The sequence below is a fragment of the Thalia democratica genome, chromosome 7, assembly GCF_965202585.1.
Source record: "Thalia democratica chromosome 7, ktThaDemo2.hap1.1, whole genome shotgun sequence".
NCBI classification, from domain to species: domain Eukaryota; kingdom Metazoa; phylum Chordata; class Thaliacea; order Salpida; family Salpidae; genus Thalia; species Thalia democratica.
Window position 1 is genome coordinate 2,967,695 of NC_139171.1, and position 27,798 is coordinate 2,995,492.

The window sequence follows — 27,798 nt, forward strand, 5'->3', positions numbered from 1 at the left end:
ATTTTATATTATTATATAATTTTGGTTAAAAATCATATTTAAAGATTCTAAAAAGTGTAGGTAACGTACGGTAGATTGTGGCATGTTACTTGCATGCATAATAGCGAGTAAAATATTTTCAATTAATATTTTTTATATGAGTTTTATAATTTCAAAATTTATCACATTAACTTTTTTTTAATAAGACAACAACAAAACCTTAAATACATAAAAAGTTTTTTTTTTTTTAAATTGCTTTTTTAGTTTGGTTAGTTATCTTTTAAATTCTCTATGCGCAAGGATTGAAAAAACTATTACATGTTTAAACTTCATATTACAGTGTTTATTTATGTTTATATCTTTTTAGTGGTTTTAAGTACCAGCCTTTATAAATGTTTGTTTTTTATGTACACAAAAATGTATATTCTGAAAATAATTTCTTTGATTTATAAGAACATATTGATATCATTATATGCTGCTTATATTAATTATTACAGGTACCTTTTATTTTACCCAAATTTATGTTACACTTTAACGACATATAAAACATAACAAACTTAAATTGTACAACATACGCTTTACTATTGTAATACTCTAAAATAAGTATTTGTACACTTTTAAATATTTTAATTGAAAACATACAGTTTATTAATAAAAATAATTTTTTTTTTTTAAATTATTAGGTACCAAAAAAAACTAATTAACTTCTATTAAACTAACTAAATGTAATGTCAGACTATGAAAGACTAAATACAAAATTTAATAAGATTTTTTCATGAAATAGCTAATAAAACCGTTTTTCTATTAAATTTACTTTTCTATTAACTAAAGTTTTAGACAAAACGTTTAAAAACGTGTATGAACTATCTAATTTAAGTTTTATACATTTGTCACTGAAAACTTTTAATTGCAGAGTTTTAAAAGTTTATTGATTCAAAACATATATCGGTAACATTTTTAGCACATTCCAAAAACTAGAAGTTTTTAATGTCATTAGCTTTTAAAATACAAGAACTTTGAAATTTTAAACAATAGTACTGTTTATTTAAAAAGTTGTTTAATCGTTTTGTATCTTAAATTTATTTTAACTTTTGAACAATTTGTAGTTTTTCAGTATATATTATTTATTATATGTGTTGTTTATTGAACGACAAAAAAAGCTCAAAAAGTTTGGTCTAAGGACCTGGTGTACAAAAGAACCTTTCGGTTATCGATATATATATTCATATTTTAATTCTTTTGGTAACCACTGCTAATAAAGTATTATAGTATTTTCTACAAAGGTTTGTAATATATAATTTTTTACGTTAGAAGCTGTAAATAAGTTACAGATAAATTGTTTAAACTACGGTATAATTTTAAAGTCTAAAAATAAAAAACTCTTAAAACTTATTACTACTTTTTTTAACTTTAGATTATTAAAGACTAATTCGAAAAAAATATAGCTTATGATTTGACACAAACAAAAAAATTTGATTATCTTACATAAATTTATTTATCAATACGCAGTTTTTTTTATATCTGCATATTAAGAAAAAATGTATTTTTTTACTTTTTTGTTTGTGGTTAAGTTTTACCGGTGTCTTGTAGTATCACTGTAAGATTACTTTTTATGTTTTGAAAACAAAAACCACAAACTTTTAACTTTAGAAAAGATCTAAAAGCTTTTAAAGACAATATGAAAAAAATTGCAAAGTTTTTTGTTCATTTGTTTTATTTATAAACATAATTGTAAGAAACACATATACAGTTTATTGCAAGCTTATAAAACTTAATTATTTGTTTAACTCAATATATTCCTCAGAAAAATATAAAGTTAAGATAAATAATTAAAACAATAACCAAAAAATATAAAAGTTATGATAAACTATAGATAAATTTAAGTACCTTTCTAGATATTTCTTTTTTGGTTTAATTTAATACACTAAGTTTCAAAATAACATGATTTCAAACATAATCAATTATGTCTAAGGCTTGTTGTTTAATTAATCAAGCATACTTTATTACTAGGAATATTTTACCGTCTTAAAAACATCAAATTAACTCCAGTGACCTTATAAAACTTTGTTAAAAATTTATAAATGTATAAACTTCAGTGATATAAAAGTATACATAAGATCGAATTTAGTAAGTGTTTGCTTTGAACAACTATAACGCCTAAAAGTTTAATCTAAAATAATAAAGTAACGTAAAAGACCTTTTCAGAATCTTTTTTTTTCAGAAAAGTACACAAATTACAACGTAAAGTGAAATTCTGTCTAATAAATTTTTATGACAGTTTTTTCATTAATTTATCAAAAAAAAACTATAAGCTTTATCAATTTGTCACAATAAAACATAAAATTAAAACAGCTAAACGTAGGAATTTATTTAAAGTATGAAAGTATGTAAATCTTGTTTTTTAATGTTACTTTTTTGATAAATGGTTGTTATTTCAATAAATACTATCTTAAAGTTAAGTTTGTTTTTTGTAACAAGTTTTATTTCCTGTAGAACGTTTTGCATATTCATAAAACTTCATATTAAAACGACTAAAAAAGAAGTGCTAAAAAAAACTTGATTGTTCTAAGATGTTAAACTATTATTTTTTTGTTTAATTTTTTGATACAAAAAATATATACAATGTATTCATTAAAAACACAATTTTTGCATAGAGTAGTTTATCATAAAAATCAAGTTAAGAAACTTGATTACTTTACTACAATACAATGTTTATTGTTTTTTGTTTAAAAAAGCATAAGCTTAAAATAAAGGCACGTATTATATGTTTCTAAACAAATATTTTATCAAAAAAATAGTTTTATGTTGTTTTTCATTGGTAAATGGTAACTTATACAAACAAAGTATTAAATTTCAATAGTTTTTTTAAAGTGCAATAAAATTAGTAAACTTTAAAATGTTTGATAGTTTTTGCTGCAGATATAAAGTTCACTTATCATTTTTTCACATACAATTAAAAGAAAATAATAAACTAATTAATCGTGAAAATTTTGACTGTTTAAATTTTTAACGTTAAGCATAGTAAAAGGTATTTACTTATTGGCCTTTTTAATTAAAGTTTAAACGTAAGTAAATTAATCTAGTATAAAAAAAGTAAGTAGCATGTTATAAACTTAAAATTAATTTTTAATGATACACAAGATTGTGATAAAAAAGTTAATTCAATCATAAATGTTTTTAAACTGTTTATTGTTAATTAATCTTTGGTTTCAACTACATTCAATAAATGCAGAACTTAATTCTAATTAAAAAACTGCTTCAAAATCAGAAATAGTATGAACATATAACAAAAATTGAAAATTCTTTAAGTTAAAAATTATGTTATCTCTTTTTTCTTAAAAATGTTGTTAAATAAGAATATTTAAGATTTTTTTTAAAATAAAACTAGTTTTTAATTGTTACTACTGATCAGCTTTATATTAAGACAACTAAATAATAAAATTTGACAACAAGAAAAGTGACAAAGCTTGAAAGGCTTTTTGTATTATTAATTATCTAAAATAAAGTTTGATTTGTTTAATTTACAATAGTTAATCTGGTCTTTTTTCAAAGTTGTTAATGTAATAACTTTTTAAGTTAAAAGAACTTTTTATGTAAAACAGAAACTTTATTGCATGAAAAAGCTTATTATGATGAAATGTACTTTCAATAGTATTTTATTTACTTTTTGAATAGAAAACATTCGAAAATAAACTGTAGCTTAAAAAGCACAATGTTTCATAATTGAAAGCAGAAAATCCCCTCAAGTAAAACTAGATTTAATCATTATAAAATCCCCCATTCAGAAACACTTCCTGTGCACAACAGAACTCCCAAATATATAAAATCCCCTGTTCAGAAACACTTCCTGTGCACGACGGAGCTCCCACTCTCGTTGTAATCGTCCCGGGTCACCCACATTTCCTCGAAGGTTGGGAGGGAGGCGAGGACGGACCCGCCGACCCACACGGAGTACTTTCTGCTGTTCGGGGCCTGAACCTTCACGCTGACGTGGTTTGGCGTCATGCCGTCCACTTCCTTGTGAATCCTCTCCGACATTCCTGTGACAATTTAAATTTAGTTCACGAAAAACTATAAATTTACACACTTTAGTGTTTTTCTTTTAACAACATGCACTTTTTTATGTTAACCAATGGTTGAAAGGCGTTTTTTAACTTGTGTCTCTTGTCCTGAACAAGACGTTAAAAGGTATCCAAGTGGTGTGCGACTCGATAAACCTAAAAGGTTTTTTCGTGCACCAGGTCCTAGGACCAAACTTTTCGAGCGCTTTTTTGTCATTCAATAAACAACATGTATTAATAAGTAAATTACCAACTCGTATGCTTGCGTTACTATTTTACCAAATTTGAAATATTGTTTAACTTTTGTATAACTCACGATATAATGGTTGCTACATTTCACCATTTATTATACAAAAAACGTCAAAATTTATTATCATTACGTCACAACAAACCTTTAAACATGGTAGTACCACCTGAAAGCACTATCGAGTGATACAGGTCCTTCCTGATGTCGACATCGCACCTCTGCACTGACTCGTACAAGGTCTCGTGGATTCCGTTGCTTTCCATTCCGATCATGCCGGGTTGAAACAAACATTCCGTGCTCCTGAACCGCTCACTTCCTATGGTGAGTTTCTGTTGAATTGAAAAGATGATATTTTTGTCTGCAAATAATCTTTTATGTAGAGTAAGTCTTTATTTATACACAATCTATTTCAAAAGATTTTACTAAACAAAAAATTTTCATGTATGAACTATACTAAAATAGCCCCTATGGTAAGTTTCTGTAAAGATTAATATATTGAATTTGTTAGAATTTATTTATTGAAATAATCTGTCCCGAAAATTATACTTTAAGGTAGATGCGATGTTTATAAAGTCAACTGTTCTAGGATAGCTTTGAATTTTATAATCAAGTAATTATCCTAACTTATTTCAAAATAACTTACCAATTTTTCGATTTTTAATATAAAAGCACTTACTGAGGCTAAGGTGATTTTCTAATGATTATTAAAAAAAGAAAGAGAGTTTGTATCTGAGTTTAATATTGTAAAGATGATCAAATTGTAACTAACTTTTATAAATTTTAAACCTTTGTTTTTAAAGCCTTATTGATACTATCGACATCAAACTATTTAAAAATTAATTACAATTGTTACCTGCCCGTCGGGTAGGAAATAACTTTCTTCAATTTTGTCACAACTTTTCGCTAACGACATTTCTTCCTCGTAGTCCAAAGCGACATAACCCATTTTCTCCTTCACAATGCGACATATCTCCTTCTCAGCTGTTTAGTTTTAAAATGGCAAATAAATGTTTTGAAACAAGTTTTAATAGAAAATAAATCACTGTTATTTTAGGCACTTAATTAGAAAAGTTAAGTGACCGAGCTTGGACTTAAAATAAATGTATAAACGTAAAATAAATAAACTTAAATTAAAAATGAAAATTATATAAAAAAAATAATGATTAAATAAATGTAAATAAAAGCTTAGAAATAATAGAAATAGAATGAATAAATATTTAAAGAAAACACAACTTTCTTAATGTCTTATAAATTTTTCCGGTAGTCTTTTTTATGTAGTGATGATTAATCAATCCTACTAATTCAAGCTCATTTACTAAAACACCTCATAGAATAGAAATAGTTCACTCTTAAATTATACTAACCGCTAGTAGCGAACTTGTAGCCCCTTTCCGTCATCAGATTCACCAGATTGCTGGTCACTTCCCTTCCCGCCAAATTTAACCGCCTGACGGCGTGGTTAAGCGAATATCCATCGTATATGGGTACAGTGTGGGTCACACCATCCCCACTGTCAAGTACTACGCCTGTTTGATTTGATTTATTTGTTTATTTAAATTAAAACTTTTTGCTCATTCCACAAGTTTTTGTGAGAGTTTTTGAAAAATAATTAACACTGTTAAATATATGAAAGCTTGTAAATAATAATTGTAAGAAACTTATTAAAACAACACCGTATTACTTCACTGTTTTTATTATTGATCAAAAAATTTAACTAACGAAGTTTTTTTTAACAAGCAGAAAATATACAATCGTTCATAAAATAAAACAATAAGCAAAAGTATAAAAGCTAAGATTTTATAGAAAAATTATTGACTTTTTTTAGTAGTTTTTTATCAATTAAACTCTAAAATTTGCATAGTTGTCACTGTTGCTAAATGATGTTTAATGTTGAAATATTTGTAATAAGTTTGAAAAACTCTGTAGAGGTGTATAAGAAGGTAACAGTATTAATACGAAAAAAATATAGTATCACGAATAAAACACTAACCTGTAGTTCTTCCATTTGAGTAGAGCGACAATACAGCTTGAATAGCGACATACATTGCCGGTACCTCAAAAGTTTCAAAAAATATTTCTACCATCTTTTCACGATTTTTCTGTGAAAAAATAAATGTTACTAATTTATACGAAAACCATTAAATATTGAATTTTAGTTTATTTGGTTATCGTTTAGTTTTAATAAAAAACAAATTATAAAAAAATATATTTCAACAAGTGCTATGAATTTTGGTAAATTCCCTAACAGACAACTAAGATGAGGGCTCAACTTCAGTGATCAGGGAAGTCCCTAATATAAAACTAACAACTAACATGAGGGTTCAACGGGGCTTCGGTCATCAGCACGGGGAATTACCTAATATAAAACTAAAAACAAACTAAGATGAGGGTTCAACTTCAGTGATCAGGGAAGTCCCTAATATAAAACTAACAACAAACTAACATGGGGGTTCAACGGGGCTTCGGTCATCAGCACGGGGAAATCCCTTATATAAAACTAACAACCAACTAACATGAGGGTTCAACGGGGCTTCGGTCATCAGCACGGGGAATTCCCTAATATAAAACTAACAACCAACTAACATGAGGGTTCAACGGGGCTTCGGTCATCAGGACGGGGAAGTCGTGGGGTGCGACCCGCAACTCGTTGTAGTACATGTGATGCCAAATCAGCTCCATGTCGTCCCATGACGTCACAATGCCGTTGCTGACCGGATGTTGCAGTTGCAGCATCCCTCGCTTCTTCTGCGCTTCCTCACCCACGTACCTCGATTTCTTGCCTATCCCCAGCATCACCCCCTGGAAAAGTATTATGACGTCACAATACCGTTTTAATGCAACTTTTGTTTTTTCTCAAACTTTAATGGTTCACCAAACTATTTTGCTTTTTCACAGTGCTTGCTGCTGTATAAATAAAGCTCTTAGTTAACTATGTAACTTGTTTTAAAACTGTTTGTAATAATTTTTTTAAAAATACAATCTTATTTGTGTAAAGTTGAGCTACTTGTTGAAACTATTAATTAAAAATGTTCAATATGCAGACTTTTAGTATGGAGGCTCCCCTGAGTGAAATATAACGATGATTTAGTGATGGTGTGATAGTAATTTAAGATTTTATTTTCAAAAACAATATTTCACTCAAATAAGAGATCATCAGTTATTAACAAATGATATTAAACAATTACAAGCTAATGGTTTGTTAATAAAGCTAAAGCTAAAGGAAGCAAGTTCGCTTGAATAAAAACCAATTTTCACAATACTTTGTTTTTTATTGAACTGGCATATTTTTCTGTGTGAAAACTTGTTAATACACAATATACCAGTTCAATAAAGATGTGAAAATATGTTTTTATTAACAATGATATAGTGACAGTGATAGCACAATAATATTAATTAAAAACTTTAAAATTGTGCTAGCGACATACTATCGTAAAATCATCAATCGCTGCAAATAAAAATCTTATTAACACAATTTTCTACAAACATTTTACTTTAATATTATAACACAATATTTATAAACAGCATGATTTAATAATCTTATCTGAAAAGTAGCTGTAAAAAACATTTAGCTCAACACACGTTTTTGAACATATTGTGTTATCATGAATTTTAAACAATATTAATATACAACTTTTCCACGTCATAATTGCTTCACAATATTTCGCACAATGTTTTAATTTTTTTTTTTTTCCAACTCACCGTGTGTTTTGGGGTCCCAACGATGGTCGGGAACACCGCCCTGGGGCCAGCCTCCCCGCACAGCCCGGCCTTCACCAACCCCGACCCGTTGTCGAGTATGATGGAAGGTATGACGTCATCGTCCAGTTGACCAAAGTGCGGTTCGTTCTCCTTGCCGAATATTCTTGACATTGTAGTGTTCATTTTTTAGTATATACTGCAAAAACATTAAAGTTATTCTATTTTATTATTATTTATTATTATTATTTATTATTATTATTATTTATTATTTAATTATTTTTGTTTTAGTTTATTTTATTCATTTTATTTTCTTTAATTTTTAATTTTGTTTAACTGATTGTTTTATTAGTAACTGTCCTGGACATGACTTTAAACTGTATCCTGGTGTATGACTCGATAACCGAAAGGTTTTTTTCCTTGGACCAAACATTTGAGCGCTTTTTTTTTCGTTCAATGAACATAATTTATACTTGAAAAAAGTTGTATCAATTTAATATAAAGTCATAATAATTCAGTCTGCTGAAGAATTTCGTAAAAATTTCAAACTTTAATAATGTTAATGTTGATTTTAATAAAATAACATGATTGACATTGTATATGCTAAAAATGTATGGTGTTTTAACACATTGTTTGTATGATTTATTATCTTCTTTTAAAAGAACTGGTTTTTTATACCAAACTAGACATTTTTGTTAAAGTATAATTAAATTACTGACATGTTGATATTCTTGTTGTTAGCATTTGTCTAGTTAGTTTATAGTACTAGGAGCTTTTCAAACTGTCTTAAAATATTTTTAGTAAACACATGTAAATAGTTTACTACAGATATGCTTAGGATCTGCTACTTTCAGACTATTTAAACTTTTGAAATAGTCTAAGGAAAGTTTTTAAAAAAAACGCTGTTCTGTGAATTATCTAAAGAATGTTGCTTTATTTTGTTTAAACAAAAAAAAAAGCTCTTAAAAAGGCTTTAGTGTACGAAAAAAACTTTTGGTTATCGAGTCATACACAATGGAAACATTTTAAAGTCCTACCTAGGACATTATATATGAACGTTAATGCTATTATATTAATTTTTTAGTGATTATCAATACTTAAAAGGTTGCAACTTCTTGTTAGCTGTTTTTATTCATTAAAAAGGTAAGATGGTTCACTTTTATCAATCTTCAAATGCATTTAAAATATTTAAACAATCGCATTCGAAAACCAGTTAATAAAAGTTATTACTTTAGTTTACTTAAATATTTAAATTAGTTCTGTATTTATTTTAACCTTTTTTTTTCTAAATATTTCTATTACATAAATAATCAATGTTCGTAAAATTTATTTTACTATGCAACCTAAAAAGTAACAATACATATGAACAACAAAACACTTATTTTTAAAATATATGTAATTTTCTGTCTAATTTATTACTCTTGCTGAAACTTATAAAAGTAACAAATATTGCTGTTTATGTGGTTTTCTACTTGTTTTTATAGAAGTAGAAAATTTTTGCGTAATTTTTTCGTAGTTTTCACAATTAACGAAACAAATAACTTGGATTTTGTTACACAACTCTAAGCTAGTACGAGATAATAATTAATTTTGGTTTTCAAAATTTCAAATTAATTAGTTTTATGTATTTATATGATTAGAACTCATGATGGATACATATTATTGCAAAAAGCAACATGATTAAAATAACATTGTTTAAATTTTTATTTCTCTCGTTTACTTTATGAGAATCAGTAACGATAATTTGTGTAGCAATTTATAAATGTTTTGGCAAAGAAAGAATGATAGTAATCAGTATTGTATTACTTGTTTATTGACGAAAATGATAAATTTAAAGTTAATATTGCTAAAAGTATCTGTAACAGAATATTCTTTTCTTAAGCACGTTATTTTTTTGCTTAATGTATTTAAAGTTAATCAAACCTAAAATTTTCGATCATGATATTCGATCATGATTCGATCATGATCAGAATTCGATCAGAATTCGATCATGATATTATAACGTATTAGCATAATCGTTTTAATTCAAAAAAGTTTTAAACTTATAAGTTTAATTTTTTTTTAAAGAACTTATAAAAGTTTACTTATAACACAGCATAGCTAATTAAATAAATGGTCCGTATTGAGTATATTACACAAATTAAATACAAACAATTACAATTTAACTGTTCGTTTTAGAAACACTACATTTTTGTTTAATACACCACACCATTTAAACACAATTTAATGCTTGTTTAATTCAATTTAATAATCCAGTTAGTAAGTAAAAGAACAAACCTTTTGGAAAAAAATTACGAGTAATTAACTAAAGACTCTTTATAAAGCTTTAAGCACTGTATAACAAAAAATTTTGTGTTTATTGCTTTACCGTAACAGTTCTTAAGGCTTATTTAATTATCTTTAATAAGCATCTTATACATTAGTTACTAAAACGTATTCAAAACAATTTGAAAATAAGCTAGAGTTGTATATATAATTTGTTGGCTTTAATAACTCTAGATTTAATAAAATATTATAAGTAGGTGTGCTTACTGATACTTTTGATCAAATAGCCAATGTTTTATGCACAGTTTTTATTTGCAGTAATGAATACTTAAACAAGTTATTTAAAGTATGAGAGTTCAAACTAATTTTCTTCAAATGTAGATTAACTTAGTTAATACATATTTTATTTTATAAATTTTGGTTTGAAATTAAGTAAAATGAAAAAGGCGTTTCTCAGAATGAGATTAAAAAGTACTATTAGTTGCTATTACGTGAATAAATGAAGTTTTTAATATTATTACTGTTTATTGAACGATAAAAAAGCGCTCAAAAAGTTTAATCTAAGGACCTGGTGTACAAAGAAACCTTTCAGTTATCGAGTTGGACATCACACGCTTATAAAATTTCTTACGAGCTATTACACATAATTTGTTATAACCTAAATATTTAAATACTTAGTCGTAAAGCAATCAATTAAACGAAATGAAAGAAAAGAAAACTAAACATTGTAGAATGTAGATAGATAACCAAATAACAGATTTGAAATAATCATATATATTCTTAATAAGTTCTAGACTGACAAAATTACACTTATGACTCAATTTTGTATAAAAGTCAATTTTACTTAATCAAACTGCTTTAAATAAGCACTTTTTTTCTTTCTCTTTATGGCTTATATACAGTTAAAAATAAATGACATATAATTTTACACTTTTTTATTTGTTACTTTTTATAACTTTTTGAAAACATTAATACTAGTGAATATTTTTAGATTACTTATGGAAATCATGCCCTAATTATTTTAGCTTAGTTTTGCTGGATATAATTATTGAAAAAAAAGTCCAAATTTATTTATCACATAATTTTTTCTTTAATGTAGAATAAAATAAACATTATTTAACTGTGTGTTAGATAGTAGAAAAAAATTGTCTTTTTTTACAAATTTTTAATGCCCATTTTTTCGTATCTAACAAAATTACAGTATTACTTTTTACGGGACCTGAAACTACTTTAATTTGTAAACCTTCATTATTCCAACTGAAATACTAAAAAGCCAATTTTGGCGCCTGTCTTCAACGATTTGTTTCCATGCTTATTTTAATTTGTTCAACAAAAAATTTATAGCCAAAACACTAAAAGTAGAATTATAACTATGGGAAGAAATTCAGTATCATTGTTTGTAAGAAATGTGTCTGATGAATGCAGGTAAAAGTTGAATTTTTAGTTTAAAAATATGTTTTTTCTTATTAAATAAAATTTGTTTAATTATATGGTTTTAATTAATCTTCAATTTTTTGAAATATTATTAAATTCTTATGTTAATATCTTTAAATTGAAATAGAATTATTAACACTTTTCATTAAAAATCAAAGCAGCTAATTTTAAGTACTTAATTATTTTTAAAACTTGTTTTTAAATCCATGTAAGAAATTATATTTTTCTTGTTGATGTAAACCCAAAAGTTTATGTCCTGCACATAGATAATTATAAAACTTCCAGGGACAAAATCTCAGGGATAAATTTGTAAAAATATAAATCATGTTTTGTTTCTTTTAAAAATTGGTTTTATTAAAGTATGCCCAAACTCTATATGAAGCTCTGAATTGAAAAATAATTAAATGGGTTATGGATATATTGTCTTAAAAGCTCATGAAGAAGGTGCTTAGTAATTTATTTATTGTCTCTAAAATACTTGTATTCCTGTGAAACATAAAAATTTTACTAATTTTTTAATTTCTACAAATTTTTAGTTTAAAACTCTAGGAAAAATATGGTAAATGAATTAAAAAAATATTAAGTATGGCATATAAAATCACAAATAATACCTACTTTAAATGAATACTGAGTTTTAAGTTTTTTTGAAAACATTTGCTTTTTTGTTCTTTAAGTATTAGTTTGATCATTTAGTTATCATTTTTTTGACATGTGTAGTTGCTTTTGATACTAGAAATGAAAATTTCAAGTTTTTTTAAATTTATTGAAGTAAATGTTACTAAATTAATAAAAAATAACATACAAAAAGAAAATTTTTTAAGAATAATATTTTATTTAGATTATAATAGATTAATCCCATAATAAGCATTAAAAAGCTAATCTGGATAGAACTACCAAGTTTTTATTTTTTTCAATAAATGCTACACAACAATTGTTTTTTCTGAGCCAAAGGCTCTAAAACAAAGGCACCCATCATTATTAAGGGCAAAATACATTTTTTTACACGAATTAGCATTAGATTGTACATAAAAACTTGAAGTATAAATTAAGTATGAAGTTGTTATAGAATATAAATTCTAACTAACTATTAAGATAATATCATTTTTGTATAAGTTCCCATACAAAGGTATGGACAAAAAAATTATTTTAGCTGGATACCTTAAAAGTTATAGGATAGGTTCCATAAAAAGTTTAAAAAGTTTCTAGTATTAGACAGGATTGCCACACACTCAGGGAAACTAGGGAATTTTCAAGTTATAGAAAATTTCAGGGAAACTCAGAGAAAATTAGGGAATTTTTTATTCTTTTTTTAACTCAGGGTAATTTTGTTTTTTTCTAAAAATTTCAGGAAAATTTTAAGATTTTTTAAAAAATTTCAGAATTTTTTTTTCTAGATCTAGAATGAGATTTAGTTAATCCAGTTTCAATATTTTGTTCAAAAAAGTTAATTTTATTTATTTTAAACTGCGTATTTAAAATTTTTTTAGCCATCTGGCTAGTTCTTCAATCTTCTTAGAATTAACATTGTAATTTTTTAATAAATAATAAAATTTTTAAGGATTTGAAAAAAAATCAGAGAAATTAAAAGGTTACTCATGGAAAATTTTTTGACTTAAAGAGTGGCAACCCTGATTAGAATGTAAGAAATATTCAAAAGTAAATTTACTGTAAAAAAAAACAAAATGTTAAATAATATTATTTTTTCTATTGTTTAATTTCAACAAATTTTTTACATTATAAATCTGGGTTTAGTTTTAGTAATAGGTTTATTACAAAAGTTTGAAGAAAAAAAAAAGAAGAAATTTTTAGTGAGAATTTTTATTTTATTTTAGTTTGCATCTTTCATAAGCAAGCTATTCAACTAACTGACTTTGAGATTGGTTTTATGCCTTTAAAACTGGTTTTATATATAAAAAGTTTGTTACTTATGTTCAACTTAACAAAATAATATCAACTTGTAAAAAACAAGGTTGTCGTCTACTTTTTGAAACATTTGTTTAAAATTGGAAACAAATATTTAGGACATAAGAGGGTCTATATATTTTTTAACAAAAAAAAAACTGAATCTTAAATAAAAGTTTAGCATGAACTACAATTCACTTTTATTATAATAATAAAAAATAAGTTGGCATGTGAAATATGTTTAATTTTTAAACAGATGTATGGAATGCAAATTTTTAGTTTCAAAAGTTTTCGAAAAAGTACTTAAATTTATATACTTTGTTGTTTTAAGCAAGAAAGTCAAAACATTAAAAAAAGTTCCTAAAACAGTTTAAGAAATGAAATTTTGGAATCAAAATGTGGGTCTATAATTGCAAAAAAAAAGTTAAAAAAAAAAGGAGAATGTTTTCCTTAAATTTATAAATATTTTTACATGGATTTTAGACTATTAAAATAAGCCAAAAGTTTTAGAAAATATTTTAAAATAAAAGAAAATAATCTTGAGTTTATTAGTCTTTTTATTTTGGGCCTTATTTAACCTTGAAGCTAAATTCTCTGCTAAATGTACTTATTTTATCCTAGGCTAATTATGCACAAACATTGTTTAAATTGCTAATTTAAGGGCATAGGGGGGTCCACCTTGATTTTCACAAGTTAATCTTATTTTGTAGTGTTTTATCTGAGCTATCAGACATTTTTAACTGCTTGAAAATATTCACGAGTGATTTTTGAGATATAAGCGATCAAAGTCAGTCACCTCAATAGGTTTCTAGTGGAAGGGGTAAATCAATAACACAAAAAAAGACTGTTTCATTATAAGTCTATCTTATCTTCATTTTTTAACAATCTTCTTCAAATTTTCTCATAGAATCTATTATAAAACTTCTAATGCAGGATTTTTTTTGATTTTAAAAAATATTTTTTTTTGTTTTTTATTTTTTTTTTTTATGAAATCACAACATTAAAAGTCTTTTAAACTATAAAAGGAACATTTCCCAAAAGTTTGAGGTCTCTAGCTCAAAAAATGAATGCAAAGATAGATTTTTAATAATTTTTAAAATCTACAAAAAAGTTGACTCCAAAAAATTTGCAGTCGTTTATGTTGGAAACATTATACAGTAATTACAATATTTCAAAAGTTAAATAAGATTTTAAAATTCTATAAAAACTGGCTTGTAGTTTGTACTTAAAGCTTTTATATAAGAGCTAATATTATTTTTAGTTGAATATTATTAACATGTTGAAACCACCTATGCCCTTAATATCAGATGTTTTGTTATTCCTGTATAATTTATAATTCATATTTTTTTATTTGTGTAGACTAGAAAAATTATAAAAAATATTTTATAAAATTAATAATATCAACCCTTAACTTAATGTCAACCACTTACCTTCTTAATAGTCAATCTTGTATATGAAGCTAAATAATATGTATTTTTTCTACTTAAATATTTTTTACCTTAAGGGCATAGGGGGGGGGGTAAACACCCTTTTTTGGTTTTTGATCTTATTTTATATAGTTTTTACTAAGCTACAAGATGCTTTTTACAGATTTTAAAAATTCAAAATAATTTTTGAGATAAAGCCGGTCAAAGTCTGAGGCAACAATAGGATCCTTATGGGAGGCGCAAACTAAAACAGCAAATAACTAGAAATCACTAAAAATCTATCTCCTCCTACGTTTTTTGAGATAACTACCTCAAATTTTCAGGAATTATTCCTTGCAGTATTTAAAATTTTCTGTCGGAAGGAATTTAAAAAAAAATATTAAAAAAAAATATATATTAAAAAAACCAAAAAAAAAATGTTTTTTTTGTTTATTTTTTATATAATTTTTTTATTTTTATTTTTTTTTTAAATTCCTTCCGACAGAATTCTCTAAATATATCAAGAAACATTTCCTGAAAGTTTGAGGTTGTTATCTCAAAAAACGTAGGAGAAGATAGATTTTTAGTGAAATAGTCTATTTTTGCCGTTTTAGTTTGCGCCTCCCATAAGGAACCTATTGTCGGCTCCGACTTTGACCGGCTATATCTCAAAAATTATTTTGAATGTTTAAAATCTGTAAAAAGCATCTTGTAGATTAATAAAAACTATATAAAATAAGATCAAAAACCAAAAAAGGGTGTTTACCCCCCCCCCTATGCCCTTAATTAACAAAAAATATGTTTTGTTATTTGTATAGGATTACCTTCAAAGTAAAATACAGGGTTGCTTAAAAACCTGAAATTTGACAATATAGACTAAAAAACCTGGAATTTTAGTAATTTTGGAAAAAAAAAAATTTAAGAAACACCAATTTTAAGACCTTGAAAAACATTGAATTATAAAAAAATTTTACATGTCTTATTTTTGCATTGTCAACCCTTTTTTTATTAAAAATCATATTTAATATAGCTTTTAAGTATATTTTCAATGTTTTGTACTATTTAAGCATTTATTTTACCTTTAAATTAATTTCATACTAAATATAGACCCAAAAACTTGTACTTTTGTAAACCCGGAAGAAATTTCTTTAAAACATTTTGAAGCCCTGTAAATAGTTTAAGTTTGTAACTGATATTTTTACTCTACAGACAAGAAGATTTGAAAGATGAGTTCAGCAGGTACGGTGAAGTGTCAGACGTGTACATACCACTTGACTACTATTCAAAAAGACCGCGAGGTTTTGCCTACGTTCAGTTTGAGCACATCAGGGATGCTGAAGACGCGGTTGACCGGATGGACCAGAAGATGATCATGGGCAAGAAGCTGCAAGTTCAGTTTGCCGCTGGTGACAGGAAAAGTTTGTGTATTTTGAAAATATTAAAAAAACTTGGTTTATATGAAGTTTTACTACTCAGGTAGAAACAAAGTAGAGCTATATAAATCTTATTGCTAGTAATAAGAATGTTTAAGCTAGTATAAAGTATTAAACTTAAATATATATGTATAACACCACTTAGCTTAACACAAAACTTATTAGTTTTGTTTACCTAGAATGTACTGCTTCATATAAATTAACATAAAGTTACAACCACAGCTCCTCACCAGATGAGAAAGGATGGAAGGTATGAATCGTCCAGCCGTGGAAGGTAAACTTCATATTTTGAAGTTAAGGAACTACCCTTTTGGAAATACTAAATTGAATCACTTTTTTAACTTATTATGAAAAAACAACTTTGCTCACTAGTTCAATACACTTGCAGCTACAGGAGATCTCGCTCACCACACTACAGAGACAGTTACAGAGACAGCAGATACTCGAGGTCTCCACGCAGGCACCACTACTCATCTTCTTCCAGGTACAGAAGCCCCAGTCCCAGGCACTACAGCAGAAGCAGCAAGTACGACGCACCCAGCAGATACAGGGATGATTCGTACAGCAGGTATAAATAGTTGGTCACATGTCCTTTATGCGGTCTGGGAATTAGTACCTAGTAGAATTTGTAATTGAGAGTTTCCAGCAGAATTATTGCAGATAGTAGTACTTTAGAAAATTTAAAGAAACTTTTGATAATCTGTAAGTTGGGTTGAGAGTGGTTAATAGATTTTTTGTTGCACAGAAGTCCAGCTCCCAAAAAATACAGCAGAAGCAAATATGATGAATCAAGCAGGTACCCTGATGGTTCATATAACAGGTAGATTTAGTTATTTTTAAAAGAAGTTGTTCAAAATATATTATAAGTTATGAGTGTATAAAATTTGTTTACTAATTTATATAAGGTTAGGTAAGAAACAAGGGTCAGAACTTGTAAAAATTAGTTGAAAATATTGAGTTAAATACGATTTATTGTACTTGGATAAAACAGTTAAATGTTAACCAGGTATATTGCGTTTGAACTAGTCAGTTTTTTTTCAGAGTCAAGCAAAGTAAATCAGGTTTTATGTACAAAAATGTACAAAATACCAACTCAGCAAAAGATTTATAAAAAATCTTGTAAGTCACCGGAAACTGGAATGGTGGGGCAAAATTTGAAATTTATTTTGTACCATTCTGATTCATTGTTGTTTAGCAATAAGGTTTAAATGTTGTGCAACTTAAGTTATAGGCTTAAATTTTAACTTGTTCAGCAAGTGTTATTTATAATAACTTACTCTTTCACATTTATTATATAGTAATAAACTTTACATTAAAGTATTGAAGTTTGCAAAGTAACATTTAATAAATGTTTTAAAGTTTAAGCCCGAGAATTTAGTTAGCAGAACTTATATTTCATTAAATCTAATCCTTGATCCATTTTAAAGTAATGTCCTAATACTAAGATTAATTTTTTTATTAGTTTTCACATAAAATTTAGGTTTTGTTTTCTTTTTGAAAATAATTTGTAAATAAATTTCAGCTTAAAGATAGGCCTGAATTTTTTAAAGACTCTCAAAAAATGTTGAATGTTGTTTGAAAAATAAAGTAAAAGACTCTTAAAGATCAAAAAAGATTTAAAGGTTAAAGATAATAAAAGACCAAAAAGATTTAAGTAGAAAAACGATGTAAGTGTATATTTCCTAATATAAGCGCTTTTTTGGTTTGATCTTGTAAATTGCTTGCTTTTGCATTATCTGTATGTTTCATATAATAACACAAAATTATTTTTATATCACAAAAGTACAATATTTGGTAATAACTAACATTGACTTTTTGTGAAATTGGTATTTTTAAATTTAATCTAGTTTACACTAAATATTCTAAATAAATAAGCTAAGACTTACTAAACTTGCCTCATTTGAAAACACATAATTATACTGGGCACAAAATTATCTCTATTTGTAATTATGTTTTGTTTTGTGTTAATCAGCTTTTAATAAGTTAACATCTAAAATACTATAAAATTTAAAAAGAAATTACTTATAGGAATATTTATAAACTTTTTTGTATATTAAAATGTATATTTGTTTATATTGTACAATAGCTAGGTGGTGTATACTGTTTTGTCTAGTTTTGTTGTGATTTACATATAGGCTATATAATTTTTATTCAAGGTGGGTGATAGAAGTATCTAAGTGTTAAATTAAAGGGACTTTGTTCAAGTTAAACAATTTAGTTGTAGGGTTGTTAAAATAAAAAAGAACTAGAATAACCTGATATGAATTCACTTTGTTTCTCATTTAAAATTTCACTGCATAAAATATGTTGAATGCTATTTGCATGTTTAAGTACTAAAAATATTTATAACAACATTAATGATTAGTTTTTTTTAAGTTAGTAATTTATTTTGTTTTATACGCGCTTTATTTATGTCAAAAATTTATATTACAATTTTGCTTATTGTCAAACTAACGCATGTTAATTTAAAATAACTTTATCTCCATACAGACTTTTAATTTATTCATTTTAGTTCTTTCTTATTAAAAAAAGTAATTAATTTTTGTAATTATTATATAACTGTTTTTTTATCTTTGTATACATCACATAGATATCAATACAATTTATTTTATAACAATTCATTTAGTCTGCATTGAGCAGAATCTAAATATTTTACAAAACTTTTAAAGCAATGTTGGTAACTAATAAGTATTTATAATTTTAAAAAACATAATCATATAAACATATAATTAGAATCATGTTTTACGTTTGTTGTTTCACCACACAACAAAATATAAACCAATGTTGAAAATAAATCATGTACATTAAGTTGAGTTTTGATTAAAGTTAAAACATTTGTTTTTAAACATTATGAACATATTTTTATTTAATGTGATAAACACAAATTTTCAGAGCTAGTATTATGTTCCGAATCTTAATTATAATTTTATTTTCATACATTAACGATAAAAATAGTGTTAATATGAATAAAAAGAGTTCTCTCGGTTGTGACTAATATATAATATATTTGTTTTGACGTGTGAAAATTAGTTTGATTGTGATTAGTCTGTAACAATTATATTATAACACTCAACACTAATACTTTAACGCACAAATATTAACTACTCAGCGTAAAATGTCACAAATCAAAATTTAACAACAACTTAAATACAGCAGGAGAAGCCCGCCAGAGAAGTACCGCAGGAGACACTCATCGAGATCGCCTCCTCCGAGGAAGTACTCTTCACCGACCGGCAAGAGGTCGAGGTCGCCCAGGAGAAGGTCTTACTCCAGAGGATCCGAATCGAGGGACTACAAGCTTGTTGACGAGTTGGTTCTTATAAAATTAATATTAAATTGATATGTTGTTTCACTAAATTGTGGTTGATGAGTTGGTACAAAGCTGTTGTAATTTTTACTACTTTAAACATTAGAGAATAATTAAGATCAGGAAGGAGCTTTCTCTCATAAATTTTAAGTTACAGAAAAGATCTCTTACTCGGCGTAATAGTTTTAAAAAATTAAATAATTCTGAAACAGGTAGTTATTTTTCTGTACCTGCCTGAACTATTTAGCTAAAACAAATGTCTTATAATGCAATATATAATGTTAAAACCCTTCCTTTTATGTTTAATAAACTAAATATTTGAGTGATACTTCTAGTGTGAATATATTGAAGTTTTGCATCTCTTTTATATACTTTATATCTCTTCCTGATTTGATTATTTATTCTGCATTAGCCTGAACTTTCTAGCTGAAACAAATGTTTATAATGATTTGTATGAAGTATGTTAACTGAACTATGTAAGATAATGCATGTTTTTTAATATATGTAAATACTCAACACAGATGCAACACATCGGACGATGAGAGGAGGTCGATGAGCCGAAAGAAGTCCAACACTCCGGTTGAAGGAAGGCCACTGTCGAGATCCAACTCGTCTTCCAAGAGAAAATCCTCGTCTCAAGCCAGAAGGAACGATTCAGGTTTTGAATATTTTGCTACTTGATGACATGACATGATTTTATTTGTATTAAAGCTTTACTTGTTGAGTTTTTTAATATTAATGAATTCAGATATATCGCAAAATTTCCTGCCGCTATACTTGGTATCATTGAACCTCTTTATAGATTTATGTAAATCACATAAGATTTTAATATAACATAAGATTTCAAATGCTTGTAGTAATGCTTTTTGTTTCGTGAAATGCCCATTGTAAATAATTTTTTACAGAAAGAAGATCAAGCTCGCCTGAAGCGTCTCAGGAAACTAACGGGGAATCCCGTAAAATGAAAAAATCACCGGGAAACATCGAATCTTCCGAAGACAGCTCCTCCAATTGAAAATATTAAGTTCTTCTAATTGAAAACAAACTAATTATAGCTGAGTATGTTTATTCTACCGATTGATTTGACAGAAAAAGATTTTGAAGATTTTTCTATAATGTGTACAATACGTTTGCTTTAAGTCTAGTTTCAGTTTTTAAATTTTGACTTTCATGAAATTTTCCACTACATTTAAAAACCCTTCTTTTTATATGTATTTTATATACTAAATATTTGAGGGATACTTCTTAGGTGAACATATTGAAGTTTCGTACCTTTTTTATATACTGATTAAAATTTTCCACCTATTTTCCACCAAAACTTGAAATGTTTAATGAACAAAAGTTCTTGTGTTTTAAAAACTTATTTGTTCTTTCTTAAATGTGCACAACAGTTTGTTCTTCTATTAAATTCTTCGTAGTAAGGCTTTCAATATATGGTTCTGAACATTATTTTGTTTTTAAAGTAGATATAAGTTTTATAATGTAATTATATGTACAAATAAATTTTTGAATAGTTTCCTCTGATGAAGAGTACGTTTAATGTTTTGTTAGAAGTTTTAGTGCCGCGTTAGTAAATAAATGGTTTGTTATTCATAGTTTTGTTTTTTCGTAGCGTTTAATAAACTGTTGAGAATTTTTTAAACACAATTTTTAGTCTGTTTTATAATGTCATGTTTGTATTATTCAAGTCTAAAAAACTTTTATTTTATACTATCTTATAAAAATAAATTATTTTATTATTAAGTAAATTTATATTTCATTGCAATAACTAAACACTTGTTAAAAGTTTTTGTGATTAAGTAATTAAATTAAATTATCATTAAATTAAACTTAGTTACATATTTTAAACTACTTTGATTTTATAAAAAGTATAAAGTTTTGTGGCGATTGATAAGTTTTTTTTATATAACTTTTATAAGTTAGTTGTTTTCAAAATGTACCCAATTCAGTTCAAGCGTATAATCTTGCTTCTAATAACCCAGTTAATATTCTTGATAACTTTCATGTAAAAAGTTCAATACAAACCTGCTTTTGAAGTGAAAATATGTTTGGTTGAGTGTGCACAAAATTTAAGAGTTACGCACTACAGCAGCAATTAACCTAGGGGTGAATTCCCTTGTTTTAGGGGGTAAATTTTCTTGGTCAAAATTTTTGTAAACTAATGGCTGTTAGTTTTTTTTTCTAATTTATAAGTTATTATTTAACTGTATTTTTTAACTCCTACAATTTTACGATTTTATATTAAATAAGCTTAAAATTCAAATAACATTTTTTCCTCAAACTTAAATATTATTTTCTATAAAGGGGGTTTAGATAGTTACCTTCCAAAAAGGGGTAAGGCGAAGAACCTACGGGGTTCAAGTTATAGATTTCTCTGTGCGGAGATGTAAGTACACGTTTAAAAAGTAGCTGTGCTTATAAAGACAATATAGTTTTCAACAATAAAATCTAATAGCTTTATTTAAGACTAAGGTAGTGTTTGTAAGTAAGTATTTAACTTTAAACGTTAAGTAGTTACTTTTAAAAAAAGTTAAACGGGTCGCTTGAGATTTCCACTACTAGCATAATCCCCTCAGATACACAGTAACAAAAACTGATTAAATTTTATTTAAACCAGAGCGAAAAACAAACCATACACATACAAAATAAAATAGAGAACTATTTTTTACGTAATAAATAATTATACAACAAATACTTTATTTTTAAAACTTTATCATGTCAAAAATAGAACAAGAAAAAACTGCAAGACTAATATTTAACTAATAGTTTATACAAGTTTAAGTGAAGCAATTTGTCTTAAGTTAATTTATACAAAACAAAAAAGGTAACTAATGTATAATAAAAAATACATAATAATAATAAAATATAACACAAAATTGATGTTGGGTATTGAAATTCTAGTAAATTTTTTGGACATATATAATTGTTTTTAAACTATAGCTGAGTAAAATATTTTAGTTAATTTTAAACATTAATTTTAAAGTAAAATAACAAATCAAACTAAAAAAACATTTTTGTTAATAAGTTATTTAACTAGCGATGTACACTAATAAACTTTATTTTTGAGTCCTATAAATTGTTTATTATCAATTAAACGACAAAAATACGCACAAAATATCAGTTATCGAGTTGCACACCACTTGGATACCTTTTATCGTCTTGTCTAACTCTATAATATACATTAATACTATCTTGCTTATATTAACACCACTGTAAAAGAAATAACAAAATCTATTTGAATTAAAGGAATCTGATAAATCTTGATTTATTATAATAAATCTAACAAAATAAATTTTAACCTTTGTTTTAGAGCTTTAATAAACTTGAAATATGCAACCTTGTTCAAATACCAATGTATTGTAACTAAATTAGACTATTAGTTCAGTAGTTTTGTTCAAAAGTTACTTATATTCATAATAAATACTAAGATTATGTTTTTATTTCGAAAATTAAATTTTTAATAGTGAAAACAAAACTATTTAACTTTAAATATACTTATTTACATAAAAGATTTTGAAACCATTGTTTTTCTCTTTTTTTTTAATTTTGATAAAAAACAAAATGCGGTCATTAACCAGCTTGTTTAACTTTTTAGTGCAAACATTCTGAAAACGTCATCTACTTGGTTAGCCAATGACTAACTTGCTGTAAATAAACTAGGGTAACAACAACAGATCATTAACATGGAAATGCTAAGACTTAATGGTCTCACCCACTATGTATTTAACCAAAGCATATTTTTCGTTGGCAAATGCAACTGCGCAACTTTGTAAGGGCAAAATTAGTTATATTATTAACTATATATTTAGCCGCGATGTTTGAATTAACTAGTTATTTATAACGTTTCTCATCTAGATCAACCGAAATTATATTATTGACGTTAGTAAAGAAAATAAACAGTTTCCTTTTTAAAAGCTAGTTTTTGGAAAATGTTAAAAAGCTCTAGTATAGTTAGTAGTAGCAATTGTAAAAAAATTTAGTTTATCATATTGTACAAGTCTCTTGTATACTGAAATAAATTTTGTTATGGTAATTAGCTTTTAACAGTTTTAAACTATTTTTTTCAACTGACAATGTTGGTAGCAAAATTCTTCCAGGTTTTAAAAAGCTACACGTTCAAAGGTCTATATTTGGTTTAAAATTAAGTTTGTGGTAAAAAATTGTGTTAAATAGTATTATTAAACTAAAAAGATATGTTAAACCTTCTTCAAATGTTTTTGTTTAATAATAATATACATTTTATATATATATATATATAATTAATATATTTTTTTTTATGAAGAAAGAAATGTTTTTATCTATACAATAAGTTTTTTGTGTCAAATTTAAATTTAAATACTTCACATGTAAAAGTTTTAAACTGCAATTTTTCATTTTTTTCTTATTGATTTTTGTTTAAAATTCCAGGTTTTTTTAGCCTGGTTATCTAATAATTTTTTTAAGTACAAAACTTTTATATTTTAGGATTAAAAAAATATTAAGTTAAACTTTTTAATATATGTGTTTTTAAAAACACATAGTAACACGATCAGAAATGCTCAAATTGTGAAGTTTAAAAAGGTGTAAGATATATAAATGCAAAACCCGTAATTCAGGAAATCGAGCCGTAGCGTAGTGGGATTATATCTCAGACCGTAATTTTTAAGATCTAGGGTACTTAGGTTCAAATCCAGCCCATGGTACATTTTTAATGTGCTCATTTACCATTTATATAAAATAAAATGTTTAGGATCTATAATCAAAGATGTATTTTATCTTAAAGTAAATTACTTTTATTCAATAATTTTTACACAATTTTGTTGATAAAAACAAACACTAAAAAATTATTAATTTTATGTTTCATAGTTAATACTTTAGTCCAGATAAATAAATGTTTATTAAATTAAAACTTTATTTTGCACAAAATTTTTTAAATATAACAAAAGTACGAACATGTTTTCATCAAAATGTATAGAAAATAAACAAAACCAGAAAAAGTAAAAATATAATAAACAACTGGTAAAATGTTATAAATTTTTGAGTTTGTTTAAAAAAAAAATTGCAAAAATATACACTATTAACATTTATACTATTAAAAATTTTTTGAACAAAAAATTTATAATTAACACCTAAAAAAATTAAAATATACTATTCTTGATTTACAAATTTTTTACAAAATTTTGTTGCAGAAAATAAACACTAAAAATCATTTGTTTCATAAATAATATTGTAGTATAAATAGACATATAATGATGAAAATGAAGTTTTAATTTTTTGCACTAAAAATAACTTAAGTATCACGTGTTTTTTTCAAAAACGTATAAATAGAATCAGAAACAGTAAAAACATGACAACAAAACTTTTATAAAATTTAAAAACTTTGAGTTTGTAAAAAAAAATTTTTAATATATATCATGTTTACACTCATTGTTCTAAATTATATGAAATTCAGAAACAGTAAAAGTATGATCACCAACTTAGAAAAAAATTGTTTATATATTATTTTTCAGACTGCTACAAAAATTAATAAGCAACTTTTAATTGTTAAAACAAAGTTTAAAAAAAAAGGTTAAATTCGAGTTGGAAACATACCAACAATTATATGCTACTCTGACTGCTACAGAAATCTATTTCTCCCAAATCTTACATACATTTTTTGACTTGCCTACCCATGATTCCCATGATTCAAAGACATAGAATTGGGGGTGCACGTATAATCAAATTCCATCTAAAAGTAAAATAAAAGTAAACAAAAAATCTAATTACTGCAAGGAATGTTTATATAACAATCAATTATATAGAGTAAATTTCAAATACAATATAAATAGAAACTAACATAAATGTGAAGTATGATGACCTTTTTCAAAGATTGAGCACTTTCATCCTATTTTTTCCTCTTGTATGAAGCCATTATTTACTTTAATAAATATTATACAATTTTTTTAATTTGTATATAAAAAATTATAAATCTGTAAACAAAAAATATTTAAAAAATATTCAGTAGTTATGATTTTAATAATGTTAAAATTTGTGAATAACAAATTTTTAATTATTATTTATATATAATTTTAATACATACAGTTATATTTTTTGGTAGAAAAACATCAGTCTCACTCAATCTTCTACAACAATAAACGTATTTTGAAGTAAGTTGTCATCACCTGTAATTCTACCTACCCCTTTAAAACTAACATTAAACTAACCAACATTAGAAAACTTTTTTAAATTACAATTATCAGATATTTTCCTTTTTAAATTAGATATAGCTTGACAGCCTTTAAATTAATTACTATTTTGTAAAAATATTTCACTAGGAGTTTTATCTTTATTTAAAATTAAAGCGTTTGTTTGCTCATTTAAACTATTACAAAAACAATTAATTGGTTTGTGACCAATAAAGTTTATAATTTTAAATTCATTAGTAAAAAATACCTGCATATAGAAGTTAGACCCACACTTGGGCTTAAACAATCTACTAAATAATGTTATTGTATTTGGATATATATCGATTATTTTTTTTTCTTAACAAGTTTTGCCACATATTTTTTATCATTTAGATCAAAATACTTTTCAAATATATGTTTTTTATTGTCTTTTTTAAATTGTGACCAGTTACAAAAATAATGAGTATGATCATAATTATTATATGTTATAAATTTTTTATTAGATATGTCATTGTTTATAATGTCAGTAATACATAGAAAATTAGAACAATTAAAAATTAATTCCATAGCTTCTTTGGGTTTTATTTAGTTGGTTAATAAGCTATTTGTAAAAACTTGGTCACCTGAAGTCAACAATGTTAAAGGATTTGAAGAAGGTGAAGAATAAGAAGGTGAAGAAGAAAAAGGTGAAGAAGAATAAGATGGAGAAGGTGGAGAAAGGGATGAGTTTAAAAGGATTGAACCTGAAGGATTAGAAAATTGTTTAACACAAAGGGGTTTTTGTGTTTTTTTAGGTAAAATAGTTGGTGAATTCAACAAAGTAATTTTTTTAGAAGGTGAAGAAAGGGGAGAGTTTAAAAGGATGGAACCTGGATTAGAAAATTGTTTAACACAAAGGGGTTTTGTGTTTTTTTAGGTAAAATAGTTGATGAAGTCAACAAAGTAATTTTTTTAGAAGGTGGAGAAAGGGAAGAGTTTATAAGGATTGAACCTGAAGGTTCAGAAAATAGTTTAATACCAAGGGTTTTGGTGGGAAAATTTTTGGATGTAGAAGTTGGTTGTACGGGAACAAACAACAGATCAAAAAAATTTAATAAATTAATAGGTTGTTTTACTATTTTACAGAAGTTTGAGGAAGTCTTATCTTTTTTATTTGAAAAATTTTCCCTGGTTTTACAAAATTCCAGAAACTTATTAACTTCTAATAAGTTAGTGTTAGTTTTCTCTAACAAAAGTACATGGTCTTAAGGGCTAATGCCTTTCAATATAACTTCTATCTTCTCTGTTGCCTGTAAAAAACAAGAGCTAAAATTATTCTATGTTTTAAAAGCGTTTCAAACATAACACTGATAATTCATTCTAATTCAAAAATTAGTATACAAAAAATACACTAACCATTTTTTGTAAATTACAACTCATTCTATTTAAATGCTACAAAAAAATAATAATAAGAAGTACCTCAACGAATTTAAATATTACTAAACCAAATAAAAAATGATGATATATTAAACCTTAATACAAAACTAAATATATAAACTATTTTAAATTTTATTTGGACATTTCTAGCTAATTTATAACTATCACTATATATTCCTAAGAAAATGAATTAATTTTTTTATCTATCATAATATACATTTGTAATTAAATTCTTCTTTTATTATTTAATTTATTTCTTATTTCAATGGATGGTTTTACATTTCTCAGTTTAGCATTAGTTGTTGTTAAGCTACTGTTACTACTGTTAAAACAGCCTCTGATTGGCTTAAAAAAGCTTGCTCTAATTGGCTAGTAGTGGAATTCTAGTAGTGGAATTCTCAAGCGACCCAAGTTAAACCAAGCAAAAAAGCTGCATTTGATTTTCAAATGAGTCACTTATTTGATACAAGTTTATTTTGCCCACTAAAACACAGTTGTTATAGTGTTTA

At 25.8% G+C, this 27,798-nt stretch overlaps 2 protein-coding genes across 3 annotated transcripts; one reads left to right on the plus strand and one right to left on the minus strand.

The window, feature by feature from the left end:
- Positions 1 to 3,813: 3,813 nt before the first annotated feature.
- Positions 3,814 to 8,106, minus strand: LOC145840732 (uncharacterized). Its single transcript, XM_082948059.1, has 7 exons — positions 7,987 to 8,106; positions 6,871 to 7,086; positions 6,278 to 6,386; positions 5,652 to 5,813; positions 5,141 to 5,268; positions 4,433 to 4,616; positions 3,814 to 4,019 (listed from the first exon to the last, which is right to left on the minus strand). The coding sequence occupies exons 2-7, from the start codon at positions 7,078 to 7,080 to the stop codon at positions 3,814 to 3,816; spliced, it is 999 nt and encodes a 332-aa protein (XP_082804185.1). The 5' UTR covers positions 7,081 to 7,086; positions 7,987 to 8,106.
- A 3,478-nt stretch (positions 8,107 to 11,584) lies between these two features.
- Positions 11,585 to 21,290, plus strand: LOC145840502 (uncharacterized). Of its 2 annotated transcripts, none has more exons than XM_082947786.1 (7): positions 11,585 to 11,673; positions 16,200 to 16,408; positions 16,646 to 16,697; positions 16,812 to 16,991; positions 19,577 to 19,732; positions 20,252 to 20,388; positions 20,636 to 21,290. In XM_082947786.1, exons 1-7 carry the CDS (start codon positions 11,621 to 11,623, stop codon positions 20,743 to 20,745), a joined length of 897 nt encoding a protein of 298 aa, XP_082803912.1. In that variant the 5' UTR covers positions 11,585 to 11,620; the 3' UTR covers positions 20,746 to 21,290. The 2 variants fall into 2 exon arrangements, with proteins under 2 accessions (XP_082803912.1, XP_082803913.1); XM_082947787.1 differs by having other exon boundaries at positions 19,580 to 19,732.
- The last annotated feature ends 6,508 nt before the right edge of the window (positions 21,291 to 27,798 follow it).

What these genes read in the sequence shown, in the direction of transcription:
- LOC145840732 (XM_082948059.1), bottom strand. Translation starts at nt 7,080, where the DNA reads ATGCTGGGGATAGGCAAGAAATCGAGGTACGTGGGTGAGGAAGCGCAG. An exon ending in AAGCCCCGTTGAACCCTCAT is followed by an intron (nt 6,387 to 6,870) that starts GTTAGTTGGTTG and finishes ATTTTTTCACAG; the next exon opens with AAAAATCGTGAAAAGATGGT. An exon ending in TGGTACTACCATGTTTAAAG is followed by an intron (nt 4,020 to 4,432) that starts GTTTGTTGTGAC and finishes AAATTGTCACAG; the next exon opens with GAATGTCGGAGAGGATTCAC.
- LOC145840502 (XM_082947786.1), top strand. Translation starts at nt 11,621, where the DNA reads ATGGGAAGAAATTCAGTATCATTGTTTGTAAGAAATGTGTCTGATGAA. An exon ending in GAATCGTCCAGCCGTGGAAG is followed by an intron (nt 16,698 to 16,811) that starts GTAAACTTCATA and finishes ATACACTTGCAG; the next exon opens with CTACAGGAGATCTCGCTCAC. An exon ending in GACTACAAGCTTGTTGACGA is followed by an intron (nt 19,733 to 20,251) that starts GTTGGTTCTTAT and finishes TACTCAACACAG; the next exon opens with ATGCAACACATCGGACGATG.